Source organism: Salvelinus sp. IW2-2015, linkage group LG27, assembly GCF_002910315.2.
Source record: "Salvelinus sp. IW2-2015 linkage group LG27, ASM291031v2, whole genome shotgun sequence".
Taxonomy (NCBI): Eukaryota; Metazoa; Chordata; class Actinopteri; order Salmoniformes; family Salmonidae; genus Salvelinus; species Salvelinus sp. IW2-2015.
The window spans coordinates 29,623,803-29,637,264 of record NC_036867.1 but is presented as its reverse complement, the minus strand read 5'-3'; the positions used below and the strand labels follow the sequence as shown (position 1 = coordinate 29,637,264).

At 45.5% G+C, this 13,462-nt stretch overlaps 1 protein-coding gene across 1 annotated transcript; it reads right to left on the bottom strand.

Moving 5' to 3' along the window:
- Positions 1-451: 451 nt before the first annotated feature.
- Positions 452-13,342, bottom strand: LOC139022568 (partitioning defective 3 homolog B-like). The gene is made up of 4 exons (XM_070435526.1): positions 13,313-13,342; positions 13,010-13,138; positions 7,589-7,774; positions 452-2,059 (listed from the first exon to the last, which is right to left on the bottom strand). The coding sequence occupies exons 1-4, from the start codon at positions 13,340-13,342 to the stop codon at positions 2,009-2,011; spliced, it is 396 nt and encodes a 131-aa protein (XP_070291627.1). The 3' UTR covers positions 452-2,008.
- Positions 13,343-13,462: the final 120 nt, after the last annotated feature.

The window sequence follows — 13,462 nt, the reverse complement described above, 5'->3', positions numbered from 1 at the left end:
CATCCCTAAGGGGAAATTGGTTTTACAAATTTCTTTGGCCTCTTTAGATGAGACTCAGTGAGCCACTTGACTGTGTGTTAGGGGTCAGTATGGGGGATAGGGACGATACCCAGTGAAGAGAGAGAAAGAATAAGGCCCAAGAGAGAAAGAGACAAAGATAGAAACAAATCATTCCAAAGAGAGATGGAGAGGTATATAAACATCAGGAAAAGAGAGGACATGAGTACTAGCCAGTAAAAAGCAAGGAATCACCACACCACCACAGTGAAACAGACAGACAGCATGCAAGAGGAAGACGTTTTATTGAACAAAGGACTATTGTGAGATTAAAAYCATAACATTGAGTGACTAGTCTGGTGACAAATGAACAATACAAAAATAATGAAAATAAATAAGTTAGTAAATACCAGAAACAGAATAGGTTTATTAACAAGCATTTCAGGGATAATGGCAATATTACCCGATTGTCAATAGCATTGTCGACAAAGATTTGAAGACGGTGAAACAACAGTGCCCATTTTTTGTGAGTTACAACTATTGTCTACAAAATTAGTGGTAACTTTTAAAATAATGATCATTAATATGCAATTAATTATTTATAAGTAGTGCACAGACATTGTTTTTCTCCTAAGTTTTAGTCACAGTGGGTTTTTGGTTAATAGTCAATGCCTGTATGAAGGTGGTCATTGTGGGAAGAGGGAACAGTTTGGGCAGGGGAAAGAGTTGATGCTGCACACACACACCTCACATAAATACACACTTACTCAATAAAATGCCAACACACACACACACACACACACACACACACACACACACAACAACACACACACACACACACACACACACACACACACACACACATACACACACACAATGTAAATATCCGCACAAACATGTGTGTGTTCTCTCAAAGTCCTCCCGAGAGCCTGCGGTGGTGATGACGCATCAGGTCCTGGTTGTGTGTGTAGTTGGATCCATGTGCGTTTCTGTTCATGTCTAAGTGGTTGTGTGTTTTGTCGTGTCTGTGTAAGTCACCGTACATTGCCCCTGTCAGCGCCCTTATGCTCTCTGCATAGGCATGTGTGTTGCTGATGTGTATGTTGACGGGTGAGTGGCTACGTGTGTGACTTTGTGTGTTGTCATGCGTTAGACTGTGTGTGTACCGGTTTGTGTGGCTGTGTATGTTGTCGGGTGTGTGGTTGCGTGTATAATGGTGTATTTTGTCAGTTGTTCGGCTGCGTGGGTTGTTGTGTGTGCGGCTGGGTATGTGGTTGGGTGTGTGCCGGCATGGGTGTCTGCATAGGTTGTCGGGAGTGTGACTGCGTAAGTTGTCAGGTGGGTGGCTGCGTGTGCGGCTGTGTATGTTGTCGTATGTTTGGCTTCTTGAGTGAATGCATAGGTTGTCGGGTGTGTGGCTACGTATAGGTCTGAGTAAATTGTCAGGTGTGTGACTGCGTGTGCATTCCTGCGTGTATCTGTAGACATTGCCGTCTACGGACCTAGACCTGTGTGCATTGCCATTTCCATCGCCTGTTGTGTGGCTGCGTGGCACATTGCTGAGTGTGTGTGTCTGCGTGTTGTCATCCGTGTAGCTGTGTGTGTTCTCCTGTATGTATACCTGCGCCAGGCCTTCAGAGTATCTGTGTGTGTTGCTCTGTACCTTGCTGTGTCTTGCATGTGTTTGTGTATGTTACCGAGTGTTGGACTACGCAAGTTCCCTTGCGTTGTGTACCTGTGTGTATCACTAAGTGTTTAGCTTTGCGCTGACCCCTGCATATATCTGTGCCTGTATCGGAGACCCCTTGGGTCAGAGGCTCGCCGGCGAAGTAGTGAACCGTGGTGATCATTGTCCCGTTCGTAGCGTACCTGTGCGTTGGCGCTGTGGGCTGGAGCCAGATGAGGGTGCGGGGCGGAGGAGCACCAATTGGATGGTGCCGCGGGCATTGCCTTCCCAGGACATGGAGTGGCGTAGGGTCTCCATGGCGACGTGGTTGGAGAGGCCCAGCAGCTACTCGCCGTTCACTGCAATCAGCTGGTCGTTGACCCGCAGGCGGCCGTCCTGGAGAGGGAAGTCGGTGGGAAATAGTAGAGGTGGGGGAGAGCAGTGAGAGAGAAAGAGAGGGAAAGGAACAATGGTAGAGTGAGAGGGAGAGAGGCATGGAGAGATTAAGGAGAGAGAGACAAGGTGGAGAGAGAGGGAGATCATTTGTATGTAGTAGCTACTGTACTAGAGACCAATACACACCTGTAGATGAGAGAGAGAGAGACACAGAGAGCTGTGGGTTGGCAGCGCACTACATTGCTGCCTGCCATAAGTTGAGGGACAGTGTCTGACAAACCAATCAACCTGCACATGTACTCTACTGTATGCTTATTGTTATTGTTGAATGTATGGTTATTTTGACCCTTGGTTATTGTTGTTACTGTTGTCTCGTTGACAATTTTGATTCCCATTTTTATTTATTTTTATATTGTAAATATCCAAAACAGCTTTGGCAATATGTATATTGTTACGTCATGCCAATAAAGCGAATTGAATTGAAATTAATAGACAGAGAGAGAGACAGCGAGAGAGAGAGAAGCAGCGAGAGAGACAGAGAGAGAGAGAGAAAGAGAGAAAGAGAGAAAGAGAGACAGAGAGAGAGAAGAGAGAGAAAGAGAGAGAGAGAGAAAGAGAGAGAGAAAAGAAGAGAGAAAGAGAAAGAGAAGAGAAAAGAGAAAGAGAAAGAGAGAGAGAGAGAAGAGAGAGAGAGAGAGAGAGAGAGAGAGAAGGAGAGAGAGAGAGAGAGAGAGAGAGAGGGAGAGAGAGAGAGAAGAGAAGAGAGAGAAGAGAGAGAGAGAGAGAGAGAGAAGAGAGAGAGAGAGAGAGAGAGAGAGAGAAACTGACATACAGAGACATGGCCAGAGGTTACTACAAGACTCCCAGTGCCACCAGCCCCATCAAGCCATTAGTCACCACCGACCTCTGACCTCAGTCATTAAGCAGCCCACGCTGGGCCCTGACCTCTCACACCACCAATAACCTTCTGATCTATCAGATCACCACAATTTCCGAAGACATGCAGCACACACACATACACACCAAGTAACACGTACAGGCAAGCAGAATCCCACCCCCCCACACACACCACACACCTTTTGTACACTCCTTTGCACACTTAGGCAAGCGCTCACACCTTTAGACACGCACAAACAGGAAGTCAGACACAAACACACACACGTTTGTTTCACTATCCCTGTGGGGACCAAACAATTGATTCCCATTTAAAATCCTATTTTTCCTAACCCCTAAACCTAACCATAAACCTAACCTTAACACCAAACCTAACCCCAATTCTAACCCTAAAGTTAAAAACTTTTTTTCTTTACCTAACCCTAAGCCTGTTTCCTTGTGGGGACCAGCAAAATGTCTCAACTTCTGGTCCCCACAAGGAAACTGACTTCCACATGACTTCTGGTCCCCACAAGGATAGTATAACCCTCCCCCACACACACAAACAAAAACACACAAACACTGTCAGAATTGGGTTAGGTCCCAGTTTCAGTGTGAGGCTGTGGCTTCTCCTCCCCTGGCTGCCTGTAGAGAGACTATGTGACAGCCAGAGAGAGAGACACTGGGGACAGACGGAGTGTCTCAGCCCTCCCTGCACACGCTCATTAGCTAGCCTCTTTAGAGTTTTTAATTAGCATTCACACACACACACACACACACACACAGCGCAGGGAGGGAGCCTGCGACAACAGGCAACACGCACAGGCAACACACAAGAAGAGAGAGACACGCGCACATACACACCTCAGCCCTCCAAACATACGCACTTTCAATTTATGCTAAAATATCTCATCAACTTTCTCTCGCTCCAAGTTTGCCTTTTTTTAATCTCTCTCAATCTCCTTTCTTCACTGTTTCTTGTTTTTGAAAAAACATTTTGAGAAGGCAACCAGAAGAGGAGATGGAATATCTCATTCCAGGGTTTTTCTTTATTTTTACTATTTTCTACATTGTAGAATAATAGTGAAGACATCAAAACTATGAATTAACACATATGGAATCATGTCGTAACCAAAAAGGTGTTCAACAAATCAAAATATATTTTATGTTTGATACTTTTCAAAGCAGCCACATTTTGCCTTGATGACAGCTTTGCACACTCTTGGAATTCTCTCAACCAGCTTCATGAGGTAGTCATCTGGAATGCATTTCAATTAGCAGGTGTGCCTTGTTAAAAGTTCATTTGTGGAAATTATTTCCTTCTTAATGCGTTTGAGACACTCAGTTGTTTTGTGACAAGGTAGGGGTGGTTTTCAGAAGATGGCCCTATTTGGTAAAAGACCAAGTCCATATTACGGCAAGAACAGCTCAAATAAGCAAAGAGAAATGACAGTCCATCATTATTTTAAGACATGAAGGTCAGTCAATTTGGAAAATGTAAAAAAAAGTAACGTTTTTTCAAGTGCAGTCGCATAAACCATCAAGCGCTATGATGAAACTGGCTCTCACGAGGACCGCCACAGGAAAGGAAGACCCAAAGTGATCAGCCCCCTCTTGTTCACCCATGACTGCGTGGCCAAGCATGCCTCCAACTCAATCATCAAGTTTGCAGACTACAGTGGTAGGCTTGATTACCAACAACGATGAGACAACCTATAGGGAGGAGGGGAGGGCTCTGGGAGTGTGATGCCAGGAAAATAACCTCTCACTCAACGTCAACAAAATTAAGGAGATGATCGTGGACTTTAGGAAACAGCAGAGGGAGCACCCCCCTATCCACGTCGATGGGACCGCAATGGAGAAGGTGGAAAGTATCAGGTTCACAAACTTTTACAGATGCACAATTGAGAGCATCCTGTCGGGCTGTATCACCCCCTGGTACAGCAACTGCACCGCCCACTACCGCAAAGCTCTCCAGAGGGTGGTGTGATCTCCCCAACGCATTACTGGGGGCAAACTTCCCGCCCTCCTGGATACCTACAGCACCCGATGCCATAGGAAGGTCAAAAAGACGTCAGCCACCCGAGCCACTGCCTGTTCACCCCGCTATCATCCAGAAGGCGAGGTCAGTACAGGTGCACCAAAGCTGTGACCGAGAGACTGAAAAACAGCTTCTATCTCAAGGCCATCAGACTGCTAAACAGCCATCACTAGCACATCAGAGGCTGCTGCATATAGACATAGATTAGGAATCACTGGCCACTTTAAGGAAATGAAACACTAGCCACTTTAATAATGTCTCCGTATCTTGCATTAATCATCTCATATGTGTAAACTGTACTCTATACTATTCTACAGCATCTTAGTCACTTTAATTGTTTGTAAATATTGCATCACGCATCTCATATGTATATACGCGACTCTATACCATGCCACTACCTTAGTCCAACGCCGCTCTGACTTATGTATATATATTCTTAATCCATTCCTTACTTACATGTACGTGTATTTCGGGTATATATTGTTTAACTGTTAGATATTACTGCACTGTCGGAGCTAGAAGCACAAGCATTTCGCTACACCCGCAATAATATCTGCTAAACACGTGTATGTGACCAATAAAATTGTCTTTGATTTGCAGAGGATACGTTCATTAGAGTTAACTGCACCTCAGATTACAGCCAAAATAAATGCTTCACAGAATTCAAGTAACAGACACATCAACATCAACTGTTCAGAGGAGACTGCGTGAATCAGGCCTTCATGGTCAAATTACTGCAAAGAAACCACTACTAAAAATACGAATAAGAAGAAGAGACTTGCTTGGGCCAAGAAACACGAGCAATGGACATTAGACCGGTGGAAATCTGTCCTTTGGTCTGATGAGTCCAAATGTTTGATTTATGGTTCCAACCGCCGTGTCTGAGACGCAGAGAAGGTAAACAGATGATCTCGGCATGTGCGGTTCCCACCGTGAAGCATGGAGGAAGTGGTGTGATGGAGTGGGGTGCTTTGCTGGTGACACTGTCAGTGATTTATTTAGAATTCAAGGCACACTTAACCAGCATGGCTACCACAGCATTCTGCAGGGATACGCCATCCCATCTGGTTTACGCCTAGAGGGACTATCATTTGTTTTTCAACAGGACAATGACCCAACACACCTCCAGGCTGTGTAAGGGCAATTTGACCAAGAAGGAGAGTGATGGAGTGCTGCGTCAGATGACCTGGCCTCCACAAACACCCAAACTCAACCCAAATGAGATGGTTTTGGATGAGTTGGACCGCAGAGTGAAGGAAAAGCAGCCAACAAGTGCTGAGCATATGTGGGAACTCCTTCAAGACTGTTGGATAACCATTCCTCATGAAGCTGGTTGAGAGAATTCCAAGAGTGTGCAAAGCTGTCATCAAGGCGAAGGGTGGCTACTTTGAAGAATCTAAAATCTAAAATATATTTTGATTTGTTTAACACTTTTTTGGTTACTACATGATTCCATATGTGTTATTTCATAGTTTTGACGTCTTCACTACTATTATACAATGTAGAAAATAGTAAAAAATAATGAAAAACACCCGACTGAGTAGGTGTGTCCAAACTTTTGACTGGTAGTGTAGGTAAATTGCAGTTCAGACACTCATCGGTACAACACAAGACACGCAACCAGAGGTCTCTTCACAGTCCCCAGGTCCAGAACAGAGGCTCGGAAAAAACACAATATTAAATAGAGCCATGAAGATATGGAACTCTGCCACACCAGGTATCTCAAGCTAGCAATAAAACCAGGGTTTAAAAAACATCTAAAATAATACATTACTGCACAAAAGGGGACTGTGAAGAGACACATCCATTTTATATATCTTGTATTGTAATTTGCACTGTATTATGCATTAGACCTAAATATAGTATGTATGTACTGAGATGTAGGCTGTGTGAGATGTGTGTGACTAACAATGTTCTGTACTATGTATTATGCCATGCTTCATGTGGGCAGAAAGAGTAGCTGCTGCGTCTGCAGCAGATAATGGGGATCCTAATGAATACCAAATACCTCTGAGAGAAGAGTTTATAAGTCCAGTTTGAGGCTTCCATCGAAGTACTGATGTACTAGTATCGCTCAAGTACCTCATCACCCTGTTCCCAGTGCAGGCCTTATCTACACAGGGACACAACACCTGCCCTACTGCTTTCATCTGATCTGTGGAAAAAGATGGGAACCAGGGGAGTTCAGAGAGTATCTATCAACTCCAAGTGTCACTACAGTGATGGAGTGTGGCCTTCAGTGGAAGATTCTAGAAAGGGCCCTCAATCCGATCCACCTGAAAAAAGAAAAGTCTAAGAAAAGTCTGAGCACACTGCCAGAGGGCCGAGGTCAATGGGGTCAAAGGTCAGGGGAACTGAAACAGATGTGGGCTTCAGACTGGGCAGGACTGCTGAGTATCGGGGCTTACAGAGTAAAGAGAAACAGATGGGACAGAGAGAGCCGGAAGAAAGAAGGAAAGAGAGACAGTAGAAAGGGAACCAAGGTGGAGATAGAGAGACAGAAAGAGAGCAGGCTAAGCAATAATTGGATAGAGGAAAAGACAGACAGAGAAAGGAAACATTGAGATAGAAAAAAGACAGAAGCAAAACGGCACAGTTCATTCCTGCTTCTGTACCTTGTAGGCGGCCCCTCCGTGAATGATGGACTTGATGAAGATGCCCAGGTCCTCGCCCTTCTCCCGGGACTTGTTGCCCTTGAGGCTGATGCCCAGGCCGGCCGAGCCAGTGTCGTTCAAGAGCACCTCGAACATCAGCTGCTCCCGCCCATCCTCCAGCACCAGGGGGCTAGCCTCCTCCCTTTTCTGAAAGAGGGAAAGAGAAAGATGATGAGGAGGACAGAGAGAGAGAGAGATTGATTTGATATTGAAACAAGCATAGGGCAGTTAATGAATTTTTTTACAAATACAACGCCGAGAGTGAAATAGACACACAGAAAATGAAACATCTCGTCAATATCGAATGAGGATGACGGGGAGAGAGAGCGGGAAAAGAGGACGAAAGAAAAAGGTGACAGAGAAGGTGAAAGAAAAAGGTGAAAAAGGTCAACAAATACAAACGAAGAGGGATATCTGCATTATGGATCCAAGGTGGTGGAAAACAGGTGAGGGGAGGAAGAATTTTTAAAAAAGAGGAAGAGGATGATGGGAAGCGAGAAGGAGCAGGTGGTGAGCAAGAGAGAACGAGGGAGGAGACGGCAGGCAGAGAGGTAATTCCATTTGAACATGAAAGGCACAGACAGAGAGCGTGCYWTTTCAAAAGGAAGCATAATAACCTTTTTATACATCCTTCTAGAGAGCGATGGAGGGAGGGCGACAGGGGGATCATTTAAAAGTAATAACCCATCCCTGGAGATACCCACTCTCCCGTTCACTCTCTCTCCCCCTCTCAGTCGCTCTCCCACTCTTTTCTCTCTCCTCCTTCCTCCCACTCTTAACGTGAACAAAATGACCCGGTGGTTCGGGGAGCGAGAATTGGCTACCAAATGAAAGAAAGAGAGAGAGCGAGAGAGAAGACAAAGAAATGGCAACAAAAGAAAAKAAAAATGTCTGTCATTATGACAGAGTGGTGAGAGAGAAAGTGGTGCTAGGGTTTTGTCACCAGGGAAACGGGCCTGTAAAGAGGTTCTTTGAGGCTCTTTCACATAGCCGGCCTATTTTCCTGTGAGGAGGAGAGCGAACAACGCAGGTGGGGAAAAATACTGTGTGTACTGTATATGTTTACATTTGTTAACAATAATTGTGTGTGTTACGCCACATTAGTCCAAACTAAGAGACACAGAGTGTGTATGTGAAGTGTCTGTGATTTCGTTTTTTCACAGCTGCCCAAGATAAAATCCAAAAGCTCATTGAGCTGCTTTCCTTCATACCTTACCTGCTATTGGAAGCAGATTTATTTCGAACCTCCCAGGTTGCCATATAATATGGCCAGTGGTCTAGCGACAGAGGCAGGAAAGAACGGCTCAGTGTAGCTTTACAGGTTTCTCACTATAATCCCACTGGTGTTTGGTGACATTCACCTGAGTCCTGAGGAGGCCCTTGTTTAGCCAACAGAACACCCCCACTGTTCTCCACCCCTTGATCCTCAGCAGGGGAAGACCTGACAGCCTCTTTTCCTGGGTAGAGCCCCTTAGGAAAATGGGCAGTCTAGTCTGGGGCCTCACTCTCATGGAGCTCCATCACCATCACCTCGAGCTATTGTGGAAACTCCGTTGTACACTGAGTAGTAAAGATGGGAAGCTTTCATTCTGAATGCGGCGCCATTGAGTCTTCATTCAACGGAGTCAGTGAGAAGACTGACGCAAGGATCCGGCAATCCAGCTCAGACTAGACACTTTGACAGTTGACGTGACAGATGGACAGGTCTCTTTGGGCATCTCTATCCCTGACACACATCCATAAGGGAGAGGAGGAGAAGAGGAGAGGTGGAATCTAAAGAGACGTAACAGCTGCAGGATATTCCATTGTCAGCGTGAGGGGATAGATGTTCCAGCATCACTTTGTAACTAAAGAAGCGTTCCATTTTTTTTGATGAATGTCTTCGGTTTGATCTGTTGATGCAAAGAGCTGTCTTATTGGGTCACTGTGTGGTGGGCTGAGTTCAAAACACACACACACATCAGATATGTCCACCGTTCTTAAGGGAATAAAGCACATTTATACAGCCAACTAAATCTCCCGGTGTGAGACACACACCCCTGGTGGTCCACAAACACACATAAATAATCCCCCCCCCCCCCACACACTAATATCCCGTAATACCTTCCTTAGGGGCCAGACCCTTCCATTCCTGAGCCCTGTGGCTCCGCTGGCGCACAACACGCCTCATTGTCTCTGCTCAAGTGCTCGTTAACAGGCTTTAAGAGGAGGGGAGACCACCCCTGATCAGAGGAACGAGGAAGACAAAAGGAACCTTTCTACCCATGGGGAAGAAGAAGAGGTGGGGGTGTAAGGAGACCGATTAATACACACTCTTGTCAGCCGGGCTTCTGAATAGACGCTTTCAAAGATGCAGATTAGCGACGAGAGCGACATTCAATTAAGATGAGATCTTTCCCGCCACTGCTCGATCGGAGAGAAATGAAGTCTGCCAATTATTGGAAGTAATGTTGAGTTCTTATGTTCTCTGTACCTGTGCCTCAGTAGGGGGAGGAGGGGAAGCCAAATTGCTGATGGTTGGGATCATTTGTGTGTGTGTGTGTGTGTGTTTGTGACCTTGCGTGGTTAGTTACCATGGTTCCAGGACACAACCATCCTGGTGCCAACCCAATAATGAGAAAAGAAGTGCAGAAGGGAGAGGAAGAGAAAGCAGCTCACGCTGAGCTTGTCGGAAGACGGACGGACGGATGGACAGAAAGACAAAAGGAGCTTTTGACCATCGCAGCTCACTTTTAAAGGCGAGTCGAGACTGATTGAGATCTACAAATCACCTTGCATCACAAATTCAATCCGAAGGACAAACTAAACACTGAGAATCAAGTCCAGATCAGGTTGTATCATCAAGTTATTCTTGAAAGGCGAGGATCACACCTCAATACAAACTACTAAGAACAGGCCCGGGACCCGGTCACCTATTCTTATTGTCTAAGTAACCGGAGTCCCGTTCTGCGCATGTGCAAATTGAACTTGAAGCTATCATTTCACTTCTAAACAAGGGTCTCAGCTCATCTGATGGACAGCACCGTTTGTGACTTGTATGAATATTTCCAAACAATATTAATAAGCAAGTGGCAGTAATTTAGATGGCAGTATACTCTGAGCGTATAAAACATTAAGAACCCCCCCTCCCCCCCTTTTCCCTCAGAAGGGCCTCAATTTGTCAGGGAATGGACTCTTCAAGGTGTCGAAAGCATTCCACAGGGTCGCTTTCCTAACCACCATGCTTTGTTTTTCCTAGCCACCGGGGCTTCTACATCTGCATTGCTTGCTGTTTGGGGTTTTAGGCTGGGTTTCTGTACAGCACTTGGTGACATCGGCTGATTTAAAAGGGCTTTAACAATCAATTTGATTGATTGATTGACTCCAATGCTTCTCACAGTTGTGTCAAGTTGGCTGAATGTCCTTTGGGTGGTGGACCATTCTTGATACACACAGGAAACTGTGGAGCATGAAAAACTCACCAGCATTGCAGTTCTTGGCACACTCAAACCAGTGCGCCTGGCACCTACAACCATACCCCGTTCAAAGGCACTTACCCGTGGGGAAGACAAAGACTATTTTTAGCTTAGGGGTTAGGTTTAGGATTACAATTAGGGTTAGAATAAGGGTTAGGGTAAGGGGTTAGGTTTAGGAGTTAGAATGAGGGAAAATAGGATTTTGAATGGAAATACATTTTAGGTCCCCATAAGGATAGAATAACAACATACGTGTTGCCGGCCAAATTGTCCGGGAGAAGAAGAAAAAAAAAACATGCAAAATAATGCTTTTTATTCATTGATGGAAATACCAGTCAATGTGCTCCAACTTCAAAGGCAAAAAGACTATAGGCTAATAAATCCTCAAGCTGCTTATTATCAGATGTCTGTGTTTCTATTTCTACTCACAATACAAGATGTGAGGTCCTYATAAGGGACTTCAGCTAAGTGTACCCTGACTGGGCAAARTTAGCGAAGATTGTGTTGATTGTCCTTGTTTCCAGTGTGCCTGTCGAGGGGGSATTCKTTCTCCAAAACAGAGTAAATACGGCCTCAAGAATGCGCCTTCTTGAGGATAAAGCATTAAGGCTGATGGGCATTGCAAGCTGCTCCAAGGAGTTGGGCAGTTTTGACTTCCCAGCAGCAGCAGTTCTGTTGGGGGGGGGGCTAAATAGAGGCTAAATAGATAGGTCTTTGTGTTGGGGGCTTTGTGAGCGCAGCTGCAGTATCAGGGTTGTGACTGAGGCATAGTAGGGAGAGAAGACAAGTGTTATGTACGTATGCATTTTACTGTACAACGGACCACAATTGCATCTAAATGTGGAAGTTTAMGGTATTGGAATGAGTTGTGGTTGATTGTGTGTGCGTGTGCCTGCCTGCATAAGTTCTGTCTGTGAGCATTGCTGAACTTGAGTGAGGGTGAACATGTACATGAGTTTGAGGGACATGAAACTATATTTGAGGAGGAGGCCTGCAGAGAAGATAAAGGGTTCATCTTTAAGGGCCTCTAACTTCAACAGCCCAGATAAAGACAGAGTTAAAAAGAACAAGATAAAAGAGGAAGTGAAAAAGCAGCACCTTAGTGTGGATGTTGTGGAAATGTTGGGTATTTTAATGAGGGCTAATGTGAGCACTGTGTATGTGTGTGTGTGCATGCGTGCGTATGCGTGTTTCCATGTGAATATGCATCGTTCACTACAAAGCGTCGGAGTTGTCCCTCCTGAATGCTTTGAAGTTGAGGAAATTGAATAATGTGAATAATCACAGGAGTAGTGAGTGGCACACAAGGACAGAGGCATGTTTTCTGAGAGGACCAACACACACACACACTGCTACACACAGGACACGCACACGCACACGCGCACACACACACACACACACACACACACACACACACACACACACACGCTCCTATAGGGTACCACCGGGGCAGTTGACGGGCAGCTTATTTAGATAAAGGGGTAAAAACACGCCACTCAGCAAAGAGTCAGAAAGGTCTCTGGCCACAGCTAAACGGTCACTTAACACCCGTGTGTGTCGGCACGCACCACTTCCTGCGAGGCCGCAGGGACGTGTGTGTGACTTCCTGTCAGCCTCTGAGTCAACAAACCCAGATAAGGGCAGGAAGAGGAATGGGGCGCTGGGTACGTGTGCTGGGCCTGGGTGTGTGTGTGTCAGTGCTTGTTTGTAGGTGATGGCATGCGTGCAGGGGAGCAAAAGGGCAGTTGAAAGAGGTTGAACGCCTTTCAATAGTAATAGAAAGAGAAAGACGTTTCAAGRGGTAACAACATGTATAAGACAAGGAGGGGAAAGGTGGAAATTCCTGGTAACGTATCTGCATCAAAGATCATGCAGAGTCAAGAGCAATTGAAGGTGGCTAGAGAGAGATAGAGGTGTCTGTTCTCACGAGCTCTCTGGGTAGGAAGATCTCCTCTTGTCTGGCCACAACCACAGAGACACACTCCCCCTGCTTGGTGCAGCGCAGCATGGCCACCAGCTCCTCCTGAGTTCGATCCGTCAGGTCTACACCGTTCACCTACACGCATCACAGGAAAGGGTTAAAATATGTACAGTATATACACAATGTGCTTCACAGTGCATATACATACATAGAATAAATACCTACACCTAGATATTTAAAGGTTTAAGGACCAACTTCCAGAAAAAAATACAACTAGTTTATCAGCCACAGACGGCACTGTTTGAATACTTGAAAAAGTGCTTCCTTCCTCCATTCCATGAAGCAATCACTGATGATTAGAAATGAATGGACAGGTGAATGCCATGTGGTGGAACACTTGAGTTCACCTATCGAATCATGCATGCCAAATCAGTCATTACTTCAAGGATGGCAGGAAGG